This window comes from Ornithorhynchus anatinus, chromosome X5 (genome assembly GCF_004115215.2).
Source record: "Ornithorhynchus anatinus isolate Pmale09 chromosome X5, mOrnAna1.pri.v4, whole genome shotgun sequence".
Classification (NCBI taxonomy): Eukaryota; Metazoa; Chordata; class Mammalia; order Monotremata; family Ornithorhynchidae; genus Ornithorhynchus; species Ornithorhynchus anatinus.
Window position 1 is genome coordinate 7093631 of NC_041753.1, and position 20632 is coordinate 7114262.

Genomic DNA, 20632 nt, shown 5'->3' on the forward strand with positions numbered 1-20632 from the left:
TTGGAGTAGGAGAGCAGTGAGGTGAGGTAGGAGGGGAAAGGGAATTGAGGGCTTTAAAGCAGATGGTGAGGAGCTTCTGTTTGATGTGGAGGTGAGTGGGCAACCACTGGAGGGTCTTGAGCGGTGGGGAAACATGGCCTGAATCTTTTTGCAGAAAAATGATGTGGGCAGCAGAGTGAAGTATGGACTGGATTGGGGAGAAGCAGGAGGCTGGGAAGTCTGCAAGAAGGCTGATTCAGTAATGGAGGTGTGATTACTGCCTTGATTACTGGTTCCCCGTCAGCCCAGGATGGGGGACAGGCCGGCCCAAAACCAGACGGCCTAAAGTCAAACTGGATAAGTGGCCTCCTCATTTGTACTTTGGCTGGTTTTATCCTTGTTCTTCCTTCTGTTCTAATTGTTAATAAGTCTTGTCTGTTCCCCCCTTAGAGCATCAGCTCCCGGTAGGCAGTGGCCTGAAATTTGTCTCCCTCTAGGCTGTAAACTCATTGTGGGAAGGGAACATTTCTACCCACCTTGTTTGACTGGACTCCCCGGAGAGCTTAGTACAGTGCTTTGCACAGAGCAAGCTCTCAATACATACCATTGATTGATTGATTTGTATTTTCCCAAGCAGCATAGTCTAGTGGATAGAGCGCAGGCCTGGGAGTTAGAGGACCTGGGTTCTAATGCCGACTCTGCCACTTGTCTGCTGGGTGCCCTTGGGTAAGTCACTTCATTTCTTTGTATCTCAGTTCCCTCCTCTGTAAAATAGGGATTAAGACTGTGAGCCCCTTGTGGGAAGTGGACTGGATCCAATCTGATGAGTTTATATCTACCCCAGTGCTTAGGACAGCCCCTGGCACATGGTCAACTTTTAACAAATACCATGTAAAGAAAGTAAAAAAGCTAAACACAGTGCTCTGCTCCCAGCAAGTGCTCAGTAAAACCCTTTGATTGATAATCACTCCCCCCCCTTCAAAGCCTTACTGAAGGCCCATCTCCTCCAAGAGGCCTTCCCCATCTAAGCCCTCCTTTCCTCTTCTCCCATTCCCTTCTGCGATGCCCTGACTTGCTCCCTAATGTGTCTGTTAGACTGTGGTACTGTCCTCTCCCAGTCGCTTAGTACAGTGCTCTGCCGGGACCGTCTGCAGGGATTGGGCAGGGATGGTCTCTATCCGTTGCCAAATTGTACATTCCAAGCGTTCGGTACAGTGCTCTGCACAGATTAAGAGCTCAATAAATACTACTGAATGAATGAATGCACACAAGCTCTCGATAAAGGCGATTGAATAAATCAATATTCATCCCCCCCTCCCGCCCCACAGCACTTAGATCTCTGTCATTGATTGGTTTCTATTCACGCCTGTCTCCCCCTCTGGACCGTAAACTCGTTGTGGGCAGGGAACGGGTCTGTTTGTGGTTGTACTGGAGTCTCCCAAGCGCTTAGTCCAGTGCTCTGCACACAGTCCTGGCCGAGGGGTGACATTCTGTCACCAGGATGGCCCAGTGGTTTAAGGCGATGGACTTAAGATCCAATGGACGGGTGGCGGCGTGGCTTCGAGCCCCACTTCTGGTAGGGATTTTTCTTTATTTCTAGACCGTGAGCCCGTGGTCGGGTAGGGATGGTCTCTCTGTCGCCGAAGCGTCCTCTCCAAGCACTCAGTCCAGTGCTCTGCACCCACTAAGCGCTCGATAAATACGATTGAATGAAGGAAGCAATAGCTCCATCGACAGGCCGGACTGATCGGATGGGCCTCTCCTCCTCCCCCTCTCCCGTCCCACCCCCCTCAGCACTGTACTCGTCCGCTCAACTGTATATATCTTCACCATCCTATTTATTTTATTTAATGAGATGTACGTCACCCTGATTCTATTTGCCACAGTTTTTATGCGATGTTCTTCCCCTCGACTCTATTTATTGCCATCGTTCTTGTCTGCCCGTCTCCCCCGATTAGACCGTCAGCCCGTCAAAGGGCGGGGACTGTATCTGTTACCGATTTGTCCATTCCAAGCGCTTAGTCCAGTGCCCTGCGCATAGTAAGCGCTCAGTAAATACTACTGAATGAATGAACGATCTGTCCATTCCCAGCGCTCGGTCCAGCGCTCCGCACATAGCAAGCGCTCAATAGATACTATTGAACGAATGAAGGAATGTAGGAGCCGGGGCGCGCCGACAGGGGGCGCTGTTGCCGCAAAGCGATGACGGCCTTCTGTCGCGAAGCAACGGCGTGGGAGGGGGCGAGGAGGGGCGCGTTTACGTCCCTGCCGTAAAGCAGGGCTCCTCGGCCTCGCCCTCCCCCCCCCCCGCCGTAAAGCGGCGGCGCGGGCCGGAGTCGTGCCCGCCGCCGTAAAGCGCGCCGTCGCAACGGCCGGCCCGCCCCCCTCCCCCGCCCTCCCTCCCTCCCTCCCTTCGGGCAGCCCCGCGGCGGCCGTTGCCAGGGGGCCGCCAAGCGCCGCCGTCGCGCGTGCGCGCGCTGTCGCAAACCATCCGGTGTCGGCGGCGGCGGCGGCGGCGGGCGGAGCGGTGCGGGGGGGGGGGAGGGGCGGATGGCGGCCGGGGCCGGGGCGGGGGCGGGGGCCGGAGGCGGTCCCGGCGGGGGAGGGGGCGGCGCGGGGGCCGGGGCGGAGCTGCACCCCCGCACCGGGAAGCTGGTGAGCCTGTCGTGCGGGAACCGGACGGCGCAGCGGCAGCAGCCGGTGCAGGAGTTCAACCACGGGCTGGTGCTCAGCCGGGACCCGCTGCAGGACGGGCGCGTCTTCACCGTCCGCATCGACCGCAAGGTTGGCGGGATCGGGAGGGGGGGGGACCGGCGGAGAAAGACCACCCATCGATCGGTCGAAGGAGGGGCCCGGCACCTGTCAGAGCCCCCTTGGCCACCGACGCTACATCTCCCGGCAGCCTCCGGGGCGCGGCAGCCCACCTGGGGCCATTTCTTAGGCGCCTACCACGTGCCCGCCGCCGTCCTAAACGCCGGGGTCGAGGCCGGACCAGCAGGCCCCACCTGGGGCTCACAGTCTTAGGACGAGGGAGAGAAGGACCCCCCCCGGGGTCGCACAGCAGACAGGCAGGCGCGGTCGGTCGTGTCTGTTGAGCTCCCACTGTGTCCTAAACGCTTGGCAGAGGACACCGGAACGATCAACCGACACCCTCCTCGCCCACGACGAGCCGACAGTCGAGAGGGGGGCTTTCAGCGGGGCTCCGTGGAAAGAGCCCGGGCTGGGGAGTCAGAGGTCAGAATAATAATCGTGTTGGTGTTGGTTAAGCGCTTACTATGCGCAGAGCACCGTTCTGAGCGCTGGGGGAGATACGGGATAATCGGGGTCGTCCCACGTGAGGCTCCCGGTTAATCCTCATTTTACAGATGAGGTAACTGAGGCAACAGAGAAGTGAAGTGACTTGCCCACAGGCACACAGCTGCCAAGTGGCACAGCCGGGATTCGAACCCGTGACCTCTGACTCCCAAGCCCGGGCTCTTTCCACCGAGCCGCGCCGTGGGTTCACATCCCGGCTCCGCCGCTTGTCCGCTCTGTGACTGTGGACCAGTCATCAGACTTTTCTGCGCCTCAGTTCCCTCAACTGTAAAACGGGCGTTAAGACTGTGAGCCCCGCGCTCAACAAACGCCGTCGTTATTATTACGGGCAGAGCCGGGATTAGAACTCGGGTCCTCTGACTCCCAGGGCCGCGCTGCCTCCTCCGTTTGGTTCCCGTTTGGCCCGTTCCCTCGGGGCCCGGGGATGCTTCTAGACAGGGCTGGGATCGTAGTAACTATGGGATTTAAGTGCTTACTAGGTATCCTGCACTGTTCTAAGCACCGGGATGGATAGAAGATCCTCAGGTGGGACCAGTCCCTGTCCCACGTGGGGCTCACAGTCTAAGGAAGAGGGAGTGGGATTTGATTCCCGTTCGACGGATGAAGAAACCGAGGCCCAGAGAAGTTAAGTGACTTGCCCAGCGCGCTCCAGTGGAAAGAGCACGGGCCTGGGAGTCGGAGGACGTGGGTTCTGATCCCGACTCCGCCATACGTCCGCTGTGTGACCTTGGGCAAGTCGCTTCACTTCTCTGGGCCTCGGGTCCTCATCTGTAACATGGGGATTGAAACCGTGACCCCCCCCCATGTGGGACAGGGACTGCGTCCACCCCGATTATCTCGCATCCACCCCGGCGCTCACTACAGTACTCGGCACGTGGCAAGCGCGTAACAAGTACCGCAGTAATTATTATTACCGTTAAGGTCACACAGCAGATCAGTGGCAATCAATCAGCGGTATTTACCCGGCGCTTACTATGTGTGGAGCACTGGATTCCACACGGCGGGTTTGTTAAGCGTCGACGATGCGCTGAGCACCGGGGGGTGGGACCAGGCTTACGATATCAGACCCCGGCAGGTCTCTGGCGGCGAGAGATACGGAGGAGAGATGGAGTTGAAGGGTGTGCCGGGAGGCGGAGGGTAAGATGCTGGAGGGTGGGGAGGAAGAGAAGCAGCGGCTAGAGCCCGGGAGACAGAAAGACCTGGGTTCTAATCCCGGTTCCGCCACCTGTCTGCTGTGTGATGTTGGACAAGTCACTGAATTTCTCTGTGCCCTCATCTGTAAACTGGGGGCGGAGATTACAAGCCCCATGTCCGGGACCGTGTCCAACCCTTTTTTGCTTGTATCTACCCCAGAGCTTAGTACAGAGCTTAGTAAGCGCTTAACAAATACCATTTTAAAAAAGGGGAGTTCAGAGAGGGAGCGGTGTGGGAGAGTAGGATTCTGGAGAGGAGGGAGGAGAGGGAGAGAGACCCTGGGGGTGGGAGGGAGATGGGGTGGAGGCCCATGAGGGGAGGGGTGAATCTCTTAGAGGACAGAGATCACAGCAGTTAAGTATAGTCCGGCGCTCTGTGTTCAATCAATCAGTGGTATTGTCAGTCAGTTGTATTTATTGAGCGCTTACTGTATGCAGAACACTGGACTAAGCGCTTGGCAGTGTAACAATAAACAGACACATTCCCTGCCCACAACGAGTTTATCATCTAGAGGGGTATCGGCTGTAGCACGTGTAAATCTAGATCTCTAGGTATAAGTTCGTTGTGGGCAGGAACGTGAATGCTAATTCTGTTGTACCGTGCTCTCTTGAGAGTTTAGTACAGTGCTCTGCACTCAGTAAGTGCTCAATAGATGTGACCCACTGAGCGCTCCCTGTGCGCAGAGAACTGTACTAAGCTATTGGAGGAGTCCAATAAGAGAGAGTTGACAGACACATTCCCCGAAAGACACGACAAGCTTACGGCCCAGAGAGGAATGTACGGCCTTGATAAATACTGTCGAGAAGCAACATAAATGATTTCTATTAACGTCCGTCTTCCCCTCTAGACTATAAGCTCATTGTGGGCAGGGAATGCGTCTTGTTCTGTCGCCCTGCCTCAAGCGCTTAGTCCAGTGGTCCGCACAAAGCGCCCGATACATACGGTGGACCGACTGAGGTCCCGTACCCACGGCGAGCTGCCGGGGGAAGGTGGGGGCCGGGGGTGGGGAGAGGGTACTCGTGCCCGCCGCCCGCCCACCGCGCCGCCCGTCGCCTCCAGGTGAATTCATGGAGCGGGTCCCTGGAGATCGGGGTGACGGCGCTGGACCCCGAGGTGCTGGAGTTCCCGAGCAGCGCGACGGGGCTGAAGGGCGGCTCGTGGGTGGTGTCGGGCTGCTCGGTGCTGCGGGACGGCCGCTCGGTGCTGGAGGAGTACGGCCAGGACCTGGACCAGCTGGGCGAGGGCGACCGCGTCGGCGTCCAGCGCACGGCCGCCGGCGACCTGCGCCTCTGGGTCAACGGGCGCGACTGCGGGGTGGCCGCCTCGGGCCTGCCCCCGCGGGTCTGGGCCGTCGTCGACCTCTACGGCAAGTGCACCCAGGTCACCGTGGTCTCCTGCGCCGAGCCCCCCGGGACCCCGCCGGATACCTTGACGGGGACAGCGGAGGAGGGCGCGGCCGGCGACCAGGGTGAGGACCCTCCTTCAACCCCTCGGGGGGATCCCGGGGGAGCCGGCTGAACCGTGCCGGGGTGGACGGGTTGGAGTTCAGGGGGATGGGGGTCCGGGAGCCAGCCGGACGGTCACGGGTCGGGGGGCAGGCGGCCGAGGGTTTTGGGAGAGCTGGGGTCTGGGAGCCCGCTGGATGGTCTGCGGGGTGGGCAGGCGGGGATTTGAGGGAGCAGGGGTCCGGGAGCCCGCTGGACGGTAGCAGGTCCGACGGGTGAGGGTTGGGGGAAACAGTCGGGGAACCATTCGGACGGTCGGGGGCTGGTTGGGTGGGGGTTCGGGGAAGCAGGGGCTCTGGAGCCAGCTGGACAGCTGTGGGGTAGACAGGTGGAGGTTTGGGGGAGTGGGCGTCCGGACCCAGCTGGGCAGAGGCAGGACCTGGGGCCTGTACTTGGTGGTCCAGAAGCCGCGCCCACCCCCTGCGACCTTTCCCCCTGCCCCTCACCCGTTCACTCTCCGCCTCGCTCCTCCAGTCTCCCTGGTGCCCCGGGGCCAGGCCAGGCCTGAGAAATTCCCCAACAGCCTGGAGGCGGAATCCGGTGAGTGCGGCCGGGGGCCGGGGCGGGGGACCGGGGGAAGCCGACGGGGACCCCGCGCAGCCCGCGGTGACAGCCGGTCGGTCCCCCCGGCCCCCCTCCCCCGGCTCTCCCCCCAGGCTTCTCCGGCATCGAGCTGTCGGAGGTGGTGAGCAACGCCATCCTGTCGGCCTACAACGGGGGGCTGCTGAGCGTGAACCTGGGGTCCCCGGGGGCGGAGGGTCCGGCCGGGGCCCCCCCCCTCCAACGCGGCGCTGCTCTTCCACGAGAAGTGCGGGACCCTCATCAAGCTGAGCAACAACAACAAGACGGCCGAGCGGCGCCGGCCCCTCGACGAGTTCAACAACGGCGTCGTCATGACCAACCGCCCGCTGCGGGACAACGAGATGTTCGAGGTGCCCCGGGGCCTTCTGGAAAAGGACGGGGAGCCGGGCCGGCGGACCGGGCCGGGCCTGGGGTCGCGGACCGGGCCGGGCTTGGGGTCTCGTCCCGGGAAAGGGAGGGAGGGAGCTCCACCCGGCCCTGCCCAGTCAGCTGTTTGTGCGTGTGTGTGTGTGTGTGTGTCTGTGGGGTCCGGTCCCCCCGCCCACTCCAGATTCGGATCGACAAGCTAGTAGACAAGTGGTCGGGGTCGATCGAGATCGGGGTCACCACCCACAACCCCGACAGCCTGGAATATCCGGCCACCATGACCAACCTGCGCTCAGGCAAGGCCCTGGGCGGGGGGCCGGGGCGGGGGGGGAGCTGGCAGCGGGTGGGCCTGGGGGCCGGGCTGCCGCTGCAGGGGGAACCAGGGAATGAGGGTGACCGCGACCACCCCCGACCCCGCCGTTCACCCACCCCTTCCCGCCAGCAGGCACCATTATGATGAGCGGCTGTGGGATCCTCACCAACGGGAAGGGCACCCGCAGAGAATACTGTGAGTTCAGCCTGGACGAGCTGCAGGTGAGTCCAGTTCCTCAGCGGCCCCCCACACCTCCCCTCCCCTCTCCCCTCCGCCGGGTGCCCCCCACCCCGGCCGGTAGCGGAGAGGACGGGCTGCCTGATGCCAGGCGGGCATCGGGCTCCCATCCGATGGGGCCCGATCTCTCAGCAAGCAGGCCCCCGCTACTGCCCGCTGGGGGCGGGGGGGCGACGGGGGCGGGGAGGAGGGCCGGGCCGGAGGTCACGAGCTCCCGTCTCCTCCCCGCACCCCACCCCCACAGGAAGGGGATCACATCGGGTTGACCCGCAAGGCTAGCTCTGCCCTACACTTCTTCATCAACGGCGTCGACCAGGGTGAGCGGCGGGGGCAAGGGGCGGCCGAGGTCGGGCCGGGGGGCGGCCCGGGCGTCGCTGACCGGCGGCTGCCTGTCTGTCCGTGTGTCTGTCCGTCGGCCCTGGGCCGGACAGGGGTGGCCACGCCCCTCACGCCTCCGGTGGTGTACGGCGTGGTGGACCTGTACGGGATGGCCGTGAAGGTCACCATCGTCCACAACCACAACCAGAGCGACCGGCTGCGGCGCAACAACGCCATCCTGCGGGCCCTGTCCCCCGAGGGGGCCCACCGGCGGACCCCCGGCCTGCCCCCCGAGCCCGACCGCCTCCTCTTCCACCCCAACTGCGGCCAGAAGGCGGCCATCACGCACGAGGGCCGCACGGCGCTCAGGCCTCAGTAGGTCCCCGGGGGCGGTAGGGGGGCGCCGGGGAGGAGGCGGGGGCGGGGGGCGGCGGACCCCGGGCCGACGCTCCGGCCACCCACCCCCCAGCGCCACGGACGACTTCAACCACGGCGTGGTGCTGAGCAGCCGGGCCCTCCGCGACGGAGAGCTGTTCCAAGTGCGCATCGACAAGATGGTGGACAAGTGGGCCGGCTCCATCGAGATCGGCGTCACCACCCACAACCCCGCCTACCTGCAGCTGCCCTCCACCATGACCAACCTGCGCTCCGGTGGGCCACCGGGGGGGACGACGCGGGGGGGCCCCCTCCCCCGACTCCCGGGATCCCGCCAGTCCCCCACTGGGGCCGGGGCTGACTCGGTGCCCGCTCCGGGCCGGGCAGAGGGCTAAAAGCCGGGTGGGGTCCGAGCTAAGAGGCGGGGAGAGCCGGGGACCCCCCTCCCCGTTCTCCGGATGAGGAGGCTGGGGTCTCTGGAGGTGAAGTGACTCGTCCGGGGTCCCACGGGGAGCCGTGACTAGATCCCGGGATCTCACCCCGGGGTCCCGCTGCCTCACGCGCCCACACGCGTGCACGCGCAGGCCGGGTTGGGGCCTCCCCGCCCGCCCCCGCTGACTCGGGCCCATCCGGTTGCCCCTCCCCCCACCCGGGTCTCGCCCGGCTCCAGGTACGTGGATGATGACGGGCAACGGGGTGATGCACAATGGGACGACCATCCTGGACGAGTATGGGCACAATCTGGACCGGCTCAAGGTGGGCGGTGCCGCAGAGGGCAGGCAGCCGTGGGGGACGGACCCCGGGTTGGGGCAAGAAAAGAGTCGGGGGGAGCCCACCTGTCTGACCCAGCCTCTGCTTCTTCCCGCTCTCCATCTCCCTGTGGCAGGCGCGGGCGGGGGACCGGTCGGCGGTCGGAGGAGGTTCGGGGGAGCCCGTAAATCTGACCCGGCCGTCCCCTCTCCCCCCATTTCTCTGTGGCAGCGGCAGGTCGGGGGCGGCCAGACTTGGAGAGCCCCCGTGTCTGACCTTGGCTGCCCCCCCTTTTCCCCTGGCAGCGGCAGGAGGCGGGCTGGGAGGGTCGGAGAGCCCGCGCGTCTGACTCGGTCGCCCCCTCCTCTCCCCCCTTGCTTCGCGGTGGGGACGGCAGGCGGGGGACACGGTGGGGGTCGTGCGCCGGGAGGACGGGACGCTGCATTTCTTCGTCAACGGGGTGGCCCAGGGCCCGGCCGCCTGGAACGTCCCCCCGGCCGTCTACGCCGTCGTGGACCTCTACGGCCAAGCCGCCCAGGCCACCATCGTGGACGATGCGGGTGAGGCCCCGGGGGGCGGGAGGCGGGGGGCGGTGCGAGGCGGGCGGACGCGGGGTCGCGATGGGTGTGGGGGGCTTCGGCGACTCTCCTTTCCCTCGCCCGCCTGCCCACCCCTGGCCCTCCACAGACCCGCCGCCGCTCCCGGACGACCTGTCGGAGGGCCCGGACCAGCCGTCCCCGAGCTCGCCGTCGTCGGGGGGCGGAGCCAGCGACCTCCGCTTCCACCAGCTGCACGGCAGCAACGCCGTCATCACCAACGGGGGCCGCACGGCCCTCCGCCACAACTGCCGCAGCGAGTTCAACGACGCCATCGTCATCTCCAACCGGTCAGTCCCGGGCCCGCCGCCTCCTCTCCCCTCCTTCCCTGCTCCGCCGGCTCCCGGCGCTGAGAAGCAGCACGGCCTGGTGGCTGGGGCCCGGCCCCGCCACTTGTCCGCCGGGTGACCTCGAGCAAGTGCCTTCGCTTCTCCGGGCCTCAGTTCCCTCAACTGCGAAAGGGGAGGATCGAGACCGAATCCCACTCGGGACAGTGTCCAACCCCGTTAGCCTGGATCTACCCCAGCGCTTAGTATGGTGCCTGGCACGTAGTGAGCACTCAACAGATAGCACGGTCGTTATTATGAAAAGGTAGCGTAGCTTAACGTTTAGAGCCCGGGCCCGAAGGTCAGAAGGACCCGGGTTCTAGTCCCGGCCCCGCCACTCGTCTGCTGTGAGACCTTGGGCGAGACCCTCCGCTTCTCTGGGCTTCCGTTCCCTTATCTGCGCTTATCTGTAAAATGGGGACTAAGACTGTGAGCCCCCATGTGGGACGGGGGCTGTGTCCAACCTGATTAGCTTGCCTGGCACAAAGCGAGTGTCTAACGAATACCATGAAAAAACAACCCCTGCGAATCCCGCTGCCCCTGCCGACCCCGGACTTGACCCTGGGCTCCACCCCGACCCCGGCAGGGCCCTGCGAGACGGCGAGCTGTTTGAGATCGTCATCCAGAAGATGGTGGATCGCTGGTCGGGGTCGATCGAGGCCGGTAAGTGGTCTCAGGGGACGGGGCGGGGAGTCACGGAGGGCTCCCCGAGACCCCGGGGGGAAGCAGGGACCGTCGCCGCCCCTCCCTTCCTCCGCCTGCTCCTCCTCCTCCTCCTCCTCCCGCTCCCGCCTCAGGGGTGACGGCCATCCGACCCGAGGACCTGGAATTCCCCAACACCATGACCGACATCGACTACGACACGTGGATGCTGAGGTGAGGGCTGGGCCGCGGGGGTGGCCGGGGCGGGTTGGACCACAGCTGAGGGACGGGAGGCTCCCCCCGCCCCCTCCTCCACTTTCCGGCCTCCGGGGCTTTTCCGTGGAGATCCCGGAGAGACTCTCGGGGCTCGGGCCCAGCCGACCCGTCGACCCCACCGACGCAGTCTGTTGACGGCTCCCTCGGGGCTTCCCTGGCAGCGGGGAGGCCCCAGAGGGAACGGCCAGTCGATCAGCGGCATTTACTGAGCGCTTCCCGTGTGCGGAGCACTGGACGAAGCCATTGGGAGAAGACGATACAACGGGGTCGGTTGACCCGTTCCCCGAGCCGGAGGGCCGGGAGGGAGGGAGAGCCCCCCCCCCGAAGGGCTGAGGAGCGAGGCGGCTTATAAGGCGGCGGGAAGCCGGGTGACAGGAGGGGAACGGGCCGGCCTGCCGGCCTGATGGGGGTGAAGCGGTGCAGGGCTTCTACTGTGGAAGGCAGGTGTCTGGGCCCGACTTGGATTTTGGCGGGCGGGCTCCCGGGAGAGGAGCTCGTCTCGTGCCCGGGAGGCGGGGTGTTCCGGTGACGGTGATGCGGGGGCGGCGGGGCCCGACTCCCGGGCCCTGACCCCCGGCTGCGCTCCCCTCCTCGCCCTCCCCTCCCCCCCTCCCAGCGGGACGGCCATCATGCAGGACGGGAACACCATGCGCAACAACTACGGCTGCGACCTGGACTCGCTGGGCACCGGCTCGCGCATCGGCATGATGCGGACGGCCAAGGGCGACCTGCACTACTTCATCAATGGTCTGGACCAGGGCGTGGCCTGCTCGGGGCTGCCCCCCGGAAAAGGTGACGACCTCCCCTCCCCGCCGACCGCCCCTCCGGGACGGCCCGGGCCTCGCTCCCGGCCCCCGGCCGACCCCTCTTCTCCTCCTCGCCCTCCGTCCCGTCCGCAGAGGTGTACGCCGTGGTGGACCTGTACGGCCAGTGTGTCCAGGTGTCCATCACCAGCGCCACCGGCCCCATGGACAACAGCCTGTCCACCAGCAACGCCACCGACAAGTCCTTCCCCCTGCAGTCCCCCGGTGAGCGGCCGGCGGGCGGGTCGGCGGGCGGGCGGACGGGTCGGGGATCCCCTCGCCCCCCCAGGCCTGGAGAGAGTTGAGGGGTGGAGTCATATGGCCTCCCAACAAGCACGCCTGCCTGTATACCCGCCCCCTTCCTGGGACGCGCACAGGCACACAAACCCTCCTTGGGTTGGCGGGGAGAGGGGAGACGAGAGTGCGAGAAAAACACACTTGCGCACCCCCACGCCCCACGGGTAGCGCTGTAGTTTCAGCCAGAAGTACCCCAGGTTCACCCAGCAGCACCCGTCACGTCCGGTAAGACACAGGCCACCCCTCGGGTCCGGGAACGTGGCGGCAACCCCGGGGGGGACGTGGGTCTCAGTGGGAGCCGTGGAAGGCCGGCCACGGTGGGGGCCGTGACCCTCCGGGTGACTGGGGTGGGAGCGGGAGATGTTCGTATATAGCGAGGGAGCCGGGAGAGGCCCGCAAAAGCGGGAGTGGGGATAGGGAAACTTAAAGAAGAGGAAACCGTCTTCTGGCGGCCGTCCGCAAGGGAGGATCCGCCTCTCAGAACGGTCAGGGCGAGGAATTCAGGGGAGGCTCCTGGTCCCCCGGTCCTTCCTGCTGGCCAAGGAAGTGAGGGCCCCCTCCCCCCCCCCCGTGCCGCCTTCCAACAGGCCTGCCGTTCCGCCTGGCCAAGAGATGTCACAAGCCTCGGCCCCCCACTTCCTCTTTGTCCGGGAGCATGTCCGATTCCCTCTTCTCGTTCAGTTCCCTGTGGGAAAAGGAAGTCACGTCCCTTCCGGGTGGGAGAGGAAAGCAGCGTGGCCTAGTGGATAGAGCCCGGGCCCGGGAGCCAGAGGACCCGGGCTCTAATCCCGGCCCCGCTGCCCGACCGCTCTGTGGGCTCGGGAGAATCCCCTGACTTCTCTGGGCCTCAGTTCCCTCAGTGGTCAAATGGGGATGAAGACTCTGAGCCCCACGTGGGACAGGGCCCGTGTCCAACCCAGTTAGCTTGTATCCGCCCCGGTGCTTAGTAGAGTGATAGTAGTAACGTAGTAAACACTCAACGTATGCCATAAAGAGCAAAGCAACGTCAGGAGGTTGACCGCTCGTTTCCCGTCTGGGGACTGGGGGCGTGAAGGGGAGGGAAGAGACGCCACCCTCCTCCCCCCCCCCCCCGTCCCCCTCCCCGCGCTGACGGCCCCCGGCCATCCCCGCAGCGGCGGGCGTGTCCCATCGTTTCCACAGCAACTGCGGGAAGAACGTGACGTTCCAGGGCGACGGGGGCCGGGCGGTGCGGGCGGCCGGCTACGCCCACGGCCTGGTCTTCAGCATGAAGGAGCTGCGGACCGACGAGGTCTTCGAGGTGGGCGCCGGAGTGGGCGGGGCCGGGCGGGGGTCCCGGCGGAGGGAATCTCGGGGCCCGTTCTCCAGGGCGGCGGGGCGGGAGGGAAACCGGCCACGTGGCGGCCCCCGGGAGTCGCGGAGGGAGCCGGCGGTGGTCGTCCCCGGGATGGAGTTGATCAGGCGCCTCCGGCGGGGCGGGACGTGCTCTCTGACCTTGTCCCCGGCCCACCCCCAGGTGAAGGTGGAGGAGGTGGACGAGCGGTGGGCGGGCTCTTTCCGCCTGGGTCTGACCACCCTGCTGCCCGGGGAGGCGGGGCCCGGGGCGGGCGGCAGTGGGGGGCCGGGGCTGCCCCCGTCCCTGCCCGAGCTCCGGGCCAAGCTGACCTGGACGGTGTCGGGCTGCGAGGTGCGGAGGAACGGCCAGCTCCAGCGGATGAACTACGGCCGCTCGCTGGACAGGCTGGGGGTGAGCGGCGGGGGACGGGGGCGGGGCCGAGGGGACGGATGGAGACCGGGGGCGGAAGTCGGGGTCGCGCCGGCGACCCCCGCCTGACCCCCGCGTGCGTCCGGTTCCCCCAGGTCGGGAGCCGGGTGGGGGTGTTCCGGGGGGCGGACGACACGATGCACGTTCGGCTAAACGGGGAGGACATGGGCCCCGCTGCCACAGGCATCGCCAAGGTAACCGGAGGCCGGGAGCGGGCCGGGGGGCCCGAGCGCGTTCTTCCCCCAAAGCCCCGGGCCCAGGTTGTGGACTGAGCCACCTCTCCCCAAAACCATCCCCACCGCTCCTCCCAGGGTGGACTGACCACCTCTTGGTCCTGACCTGCTGGGAAGCAGGGGGGCCTACTGGCAAAAGCCCAGGAGTCAGAATTACTTGGTTTTTAGTTCCGGCTCCACCACCTGTCACTCAGACAGCCAATTGTTTTTAGTGAGCCCTTACTGTGTGCAGAGCACTGGACGAAGCGCTTGGGAGAGAACAATAGCCCAGTGAAACAGACACATTCCCTGCCCCCAGTGAGCTCGCGGCCACTCGTCTGCTGGGTGACCTTGGGCAAGTCACTTCAATTCTCTGGGCCCCGGTCCCCCTCTCCGTAATAATAACGATGGTACTTGTTAAGCGCTTGCCAGGTGCCGGGGACCGTCCTGAAGCACTGGGGTGGATACAAGTTAATCAGGTTGGACCCAGTCCCTTTCGCACATGGGGCTCACAGTCTTAATTCCCATTTTCCAGATGAGGGAACTGGGCCCAGAGAAGTGAAGTGACTTGCCCACGGTCACCCGGCAGACACGTGGCGGAGCCGGGATTAGAACCCAGGTCCTTCCGTCTCCCAGGCCCGTGCCCTATCCAGTTAAGATTGTGAGCCCCGTCTGGGACTTGGACGGTATCCAACCTCATTAGCTTGGATCGACCCGGGGCTTAGTATGGTGCCCGGTACATAGTAAGCGCTTAACAGATGCCATAATAAAAAACAGCCGTGCTCCGGGGAAGGGAACGAGGCGGGCCGGAGGAAGCCCCATCCAGCGTGTCCCCGACCGGATCTCTTCCCTCCCCCTGCCGCCCCCGCCCCCGTGGACAGAACGTGTGGGCGGTGATGGACCTCTACGGGCGGGTGTCCAGCGTCTCCATCGTCAGCTCCTCGTTGGCGGAGGAGCCCGAAGGCACCAAGCCTCCCTCCGTCGCCTCGGAGACCGGGAGCGAGGTGGACGACGAGGAGGAGGACGACGAAGAGGAAGAAGAGGAGCCGGGCTCACCGGTGAGGCGCGCGCCGATGGAGCTTCTGGGCTCCGGACCGGGGTTGAGGACGGGGAGATGGAGGAGGGGGAGATCTTCCTTGGGGCTTTAGTGACGGAGCCAACTGGGGTCCCTTTTCATCCATTCATTCGCTCAATCGTAGTTACTGAGCTCTTACTGTGTGCCAAGCACTGTACTCAGTGCTCGGGAACAACAAACAGACACATTCCGTGCCCACAATGAGCTCACAGTCTAGAAAGGGAGACAGATGTCAATATAAATAAGTAAATAGATAAATTACAGATACGTACGTGCTTTGGGGATGGGAGGGAGGATGAATGAAGGGAGCAAGTCAGCGACGCAGGGAGGGTGCGGGAGAAGAGGAGAGGAGGCCTTAGGCAAGGCTTCTTGGAGGAGATGGGCCTTTAATCCGCCCCCCCTCCGTCGCACCTCCCTTCCTCCCGGCAGTGTGCTCCCGAGGTTCCCAGCATCCCGCCGGCCCTGGAGTTCCTGGAGAACCACGGGAAGAACATACTTCTGTCAAACGGAAACCTGACGGCCACACGAGTGGCCAGCTACAATCAGGGTATCGTGGTCATCGGTCGGCCCCTCGGCCCCCAGCAGCTCATCCAGGTGCGCCGTCGTCCTCCCTCCCCCCACTCACCGACTGGGTCCCGAAATCCAACTTTTTTTCTGTGATGTCTTTTCAACGCTTCCCGAGTGCCCGGCACCATACTGAGCGCCGGGGTAGAGGCGAGCAAGTCAGGCCGGACACAGTCCGCCACCCGCGTGGGACTCCCGGCCTTAATGTCCCTCGTGCAGACGAGGGAACGGAGGCCCGGAGAAGTGAGGCGACTCGCCCAAGGTCACCCAGCGGACAGGTGGCGGAGTCGGGATAAGAACCCAGGGCTTTCTGACTCCCGGGACCAGCTCTAGTCACTAGGCCACACTGCGTCTCTGGTCTGGAGAGGAAAGGGAGGCCTCCCGGACAGGAGTTATGGGGAGGACGAATGGAGCGGGTCAGGGTGACGCAGAAAGGTGTCGGAAAAGAGGAGAGGAGGGCTCAGCCAGGGAAGGCTTCTCGAAGGAGAAGGCCCTTCAACCGGACCCCCCTCCGTCCCACCCCCCCCAGGACTTCCGGGGGCCGCTTTTCATAAGGACCCGAAGTGGGGGCATCATTCGGGGCCACATCCTGCTTCCCTTTCCTGCCTGGACAAGAAGTGAGGTCGCCTCCCTCAGTGGCCACTTCTCCAGGCTACAGATTTCTACTTGCCGTAGGGACAGGAAGCGGAGCCCGGGGACTAGGCTTTTCCCTCACCGGCCTCCGGTCCCCTCCCTGTCCGGGCCGGAAATGAGGGCGAGCGTCCGTCCCCCCGCCCCGTCACCTGAGAAATGATCTAGACATCTCTGTGGCAGGACACTTAGGCTTTCGCCTCAGCTTCGAGGAGAAGAGATCAGTTTGCCAAGCACAGGCCCGGAATGGCTTGGAGCGGAGAAAACTTAGGGATATTAGAGGGTGTCAAGGGGGGCCGTCGACTGCTTCCCGACTTCCCCCGGAGAGGTTGGGGGTGTTGGGGGGACTGTGACCGGAAATGAGGCCGGGCTGGGCCGGGGAGCAACCGCTTATGTGGCCCCACTTCCCGCCGGGGCCCCCCCGTGCCGGCCGGCCTCGGGTGGACGGAGGCCGGCTGGCTTCGGCCGCTCTGCGTCCGGTGACGGATTCGGCCTCGGTGGGGAGGAGCCCCGTGGGGCCCGAAGTTGTGGAGCGCCGTTCCCTGTCCCCTGCAGGTGCGCTTGGACTCCCTCAACCGCCAGTGGACGTCCTCCTTGGCCCTGGGGGTCATCGCCTGCCCCCCCGAGCGCCTCAACTTCCCCGCGTCGGCCTGCGCCCTCAAACGGGCCTCCTGGCTGCTGCGGGGTCACGGGGTCTATCACAACGGCCTCAAGGTGCGGGGGCCGGCAGCGGGCGGGGACCGAGGGGGCGTGGCCCTGCCGGACAGGCGGGGGTGGACGTTAGCAGTCCGGAGGACCGGGGGCGGGGGACGGGTCGGGACAGGGCTGCCCGGTCCTCAGCCTCGGGCCCCGTCCCCGGTCAGATCCGTGAGAACTTCGGGCCGAACCTGGACACGGTGCGGGAGGGGACGGTGCTGGGGCTGCGGCTGGACGGGGCGGGCGGCCTCCACCTCCACCTCAACGGGCTGGACCAGGGCCTGGCCGTCGCCGACCTGCCCCAGCCCTGCCACGTCCTGGTGGACTTGTACGGCCAGTGTGAGCAGGTGAGGGGGGCGGTGGGCGGAGGGGGCCGGGCCGCGAGGGAGGGAGGGGTGGCAGGGAGGACCCCGTCCTCCGGCGAGGACCCGCCCCCTTAGCTCGGAGAACGTCCGTCGGCGTCGCCCACCCCCACTGGCTCCGCGCTTAACGTCTCTATCTGTCATTCTGTGTATTTCTATTAACGTCTGTCTCCCGCTTCTAGACTGTAAGCTCCTCGTGGGCAGGGACCGTTTCTGTTATATTGTCCTCTTGGCCTCGCCTGGGCACTTAGTACAGCGCTCTGCACACGGTAAGCGCTCAATAAGTACGACGGGCCGACGGAGAAGGTTCCCGAAGTCCCGGTAGTATTCCCGTTCGGGGAAGGGGCTGGGGGAGAATGGCCGAGAGCCACCCCCACTTCCTCTGACTGCCCTTCACCCCCTCCCCCCCCACAGGTGACCATCGTGAGCCCCGAAGCGGGGGCTGTCGGCGGGGAGGGGGCCGGGCCGCAGGGCGACATGGAGAAGGCCGACGTGGTGGACGGTGAGCCGGGGCGGGGGGATGGGGGGGCCCGCGGACCACCCCCGCTATCCCCCGGGGGTCCCTAGACCTCCCCTTCCCTGACTCCGCAACCCCCGTCCCGGCCCCTCCCGTTCAGGAATCAAGGAGAGCGTGTGCTGGGCGCCCCCGGCCGACGCGAGCCCCCTGAAGAGCTGCGAGTACCACGCCCTGTGCGCCCGCTTCCAGGAGCTGCTGCTGCTGCCCGGTGAGTCCGTGCCCCCATCCGGGGGCGGGCGGAAGGGAATTCCAGGGGGACGGGAGGGGAGTCACCAGCCCTGACCCACCCCCCTCCAACTGCGCCCCGTGTCCGTCCACCCCCCGCAGAGGGCTACTTCGTCCCGCCCCCGAAGCGCAGCCTGTGCTACTGCGAGTCGTGCCGGCAGCTGCGGGGGGACGAGGCTCACCGGCGCCGCGGGGAGCCCCCCCGAGAGTACGCCCTGCCCTTCGGCTGGTGCCGCTTCAACCTCAGGTACAGGCCGCGCGAGACCCCCAAGAGGCAGCCGGCCAGGGGGCGGGGAGGGGCGGACCGGCCCTCTCCCTCCCGGGACGGAAAGCGAGGTCGTCCCGGCCGAGCGGTGGGCCATCGACCCCTTTCCCACCCGGAGAGGGAGGGGTGTCACCTTCCTGGCGCCCGCCCCCCGGTGTGGGGGGAGGAAGTTTCGGTCGGTGACGCGGCCCGCCCCCAGGGTGAACCCGAGGCTCGAGGGAGCGACGCTGAGCAAGAAGTGGCACATGGCCTATCACGGGAGCAGCGTGGCCGCCGTGCGCAGGGTGCTGGACCGGGGAGAGCTGGGAGCAGGTGCCGAGGGAGCGGGGGCAGGGCTCCCGGAGGGACCCGGGGAAGGGCGGGTGTTGGCGGGGGCGGGGGGCGTGGCGGCAGGGAGGGGGTCGCTGGGCCTCGGAGAGCCCCCGATCTCCCTGACTCTCCCACGCTCCCTTCCCTCTCCCCTTCCAGGCAGCGTGTCCATCCTGAGCTGCCGGCCGGGCAAGGCGGAGCCGGGTGGGGGGTACGAGGAGGCCGCCCCCCCGGGGGAGAACAGCGCCCCGCCCCGGGGACCCGTCCCGCCCCGGGTCCGCCTCTCCCCCTCCCTGCGCTACGCCGGAGCCGAGCCCCGTGCCGCCAAAGTGCAGTAAGTAGCGGGGGCCGGGCCGGGCCGGGCCGGCGGGGAGCTGGAGGCATCCGTTCAGTCATTCCATCGTATTTATTCGGCGCTTCCTGTGTGCGGAGCACTGTATCGAGCGCTTGGGAGAGGACAATACGACGATAAACAGACCCATTTCCCTCCCACAGGGAGCTGACAGTCTAGAGGGGCTGACAGACACGAAAAGAAATCGATAAATGACAGATGCGGACATAAGTGCCGTGGGGCCGGGAGCGGTCGCGGGGGCGGCGGGGGTCTGTGGGCACAGGACGGTGAGCGGAGCCCGGAGAGGGGCGGGATGTGGGCCCGGGGCGGTGGGAGTCCCGGGGGGTAGGAGGCGGGCCCGGGGTGGCGGAGAGCCCGGGGAGGGGGCCGCTGGCCCTGTGGCTCCACACGGGAGACCGAGGCCCGGAGATGTTAAGCGACCACCCCCGCGATCCACACCCCATCCCACATCCCCCTCCCCCTTGTCTCTCCCCGCAGGTTCCGGGACCCAAAGTCCCTGAGGCCTCACACGGCCCAGGTGGCCTTCCAGGTGTGCGTGCGGCCCGGCTCCTACACGGCCGGCCCCCCGCCCGGCCCGGCCGAGCCCCCTCCCGACCCGCGCTTCAGCCTGGCCGAGCTGGAGTGGGTCACCAAGGAGGCCGGCGCCACGCTGCTCTACGGGCTGCTGGTGCGGGTGGAGTGAGCCCCGCGGCGGGGGACGGGGCGGGCCGGGGGCCGGGGCGCGCCGGGGAGCGGGGGGACCGCCCTTCCCCACGCCCCCTCCCCCAGGCCCCTCCAACCGCCCGACTCCTCCGCGGCTCTGCCCCCCCAAACCGCCCACGAAGCACACCCCCCGGAGCGGCGGCGGCGGCGAGGGGCGGGGCGGGGGGACGGACCCGACCTTCCCCATCTGCGCCCCTCCTCCATTCTGGGGAGACGAGGTGGGCGGCCTCCCCGGGGCTGGGGGAAGGTTGGCGGGGAGGGTTTCCTCCCCATGCACTGACTGTGGCGTGTCCGCCGCCCCCCACCCTCCCTCCTCCCCCTCCCCAACGTCACTTAATTTATTTCCATTGTTTCTGGCTAATGTGAATCCCGGGGTGGGGCGGGGTGGGGCGGGGCCCCCGGTCCCCCTCATTGAAGCTGCTCTTTGGGGAGAGGGGAGGGGGGAGCTGGGCCTCTGTACAGCCTGTTACATACGTGGGATTTGTTACCGAGTCCAATAAAGGCCCCGAGGGGGAGGTCGCCCCTCTTTCCTCCGCCCCGTATGGCTTCGCTTCCCTCCCACCCCGGCCCGGCTCCGCTCCGTCCCTCTGCCCCCCCCATCCGGGGTCCTTCCCCGGGCTGGAGGCCAAGCCCCCTCCCCGCTCCCCGGCCCGGTGGTACGGCAGCCCCGGCCCCGTCTCCGACCGTCTCTCTCCCCCTCCCAGCTAGTCGGTCAATCGTATTTATTGAGCGCTTACTTTGTGCAGAGCTCTGCCACTTGTCAGCTCTGTCACTGTGGGCGAGTCACTTCACTTCTCTGTGCCTCAGTTACCTCATCTCGAAAACGGGGATTAAGACTGTACGCCGCATGTGGGACAACCTGATTACCCTGTATCTACCCCAGCGCTTAGAACAGTGCTGTGCGCATAGTAAGCGCTTAGCAAATACCAACATTATTATTATTACTACCAAGCGCTTGGGAGAGGGCGGTGTAACAGACGTATTCCCTGCCCACAACAAGCTTACGGTTTGGGAGAGAGGCCAGTCAGTCGATCATATTTATTGAACTCTTACTATGTGCAGAACACTGAACTAAGCACTCGGGAAGGTACGGTATAGCAATATA

At 65.7% G+C, this 20632-nt stretch overlaps 1 protein-coding gene and 1 non-coding gene across 2 annotated transcripts; both read left to right on the forward strand.

Annotated features, from left to right (window-relative positions):
• The first annotated feature begins 1474 nt into the window (after window positions 1-1474).
• Window positions 1475-1558, forward strand: TRNAL-UAA. The gene has a single exon. It is a non-coding gene; the product is annotated as a tRNA-Leu (tRNA).
• On the forward strand, window positions 1481-19548 carry NEURL4 (neuralized E3 ubiquitin protein ligase 4). The gene is given in 31 exon segments (XM_029055564.2): window positions 1481-1555; window positions 2560-2763; window positions 5548-5956; window positions 6468-6533; window positions 6650-6767; window positions 6769-6925; window positions 7126-7237; window positions 7387-7475; window positions 7736-7808; window positions 7923-8184; window positions 8279-8460; window positions 8855-8940; window positions 9332-9494; window positions 9622-9820; window positions 10443-10519; window positions 10654-10732; window positions 11391-11566; window positions 11674-11802; window positions 13008-13153; window positions 13370-13600; window positions 13714-13812; window positions 14712-14888; window positions 15335-15499; window positions 16655-16813; window positions 16963-17142; window positions 17572-17659; window positions 17775-17882; window positions 18002-18146; window positions 18364-18476; window positions 18633-18807; window positions 19303-19548. Coding segments are annotated over 31 exon segments (4647 nt in total). The 3' UTR covers window positions 19508-19548.
• The last annotated feature ends 1084 nt before the right edge of the window (window positions 19549-20632 follow it).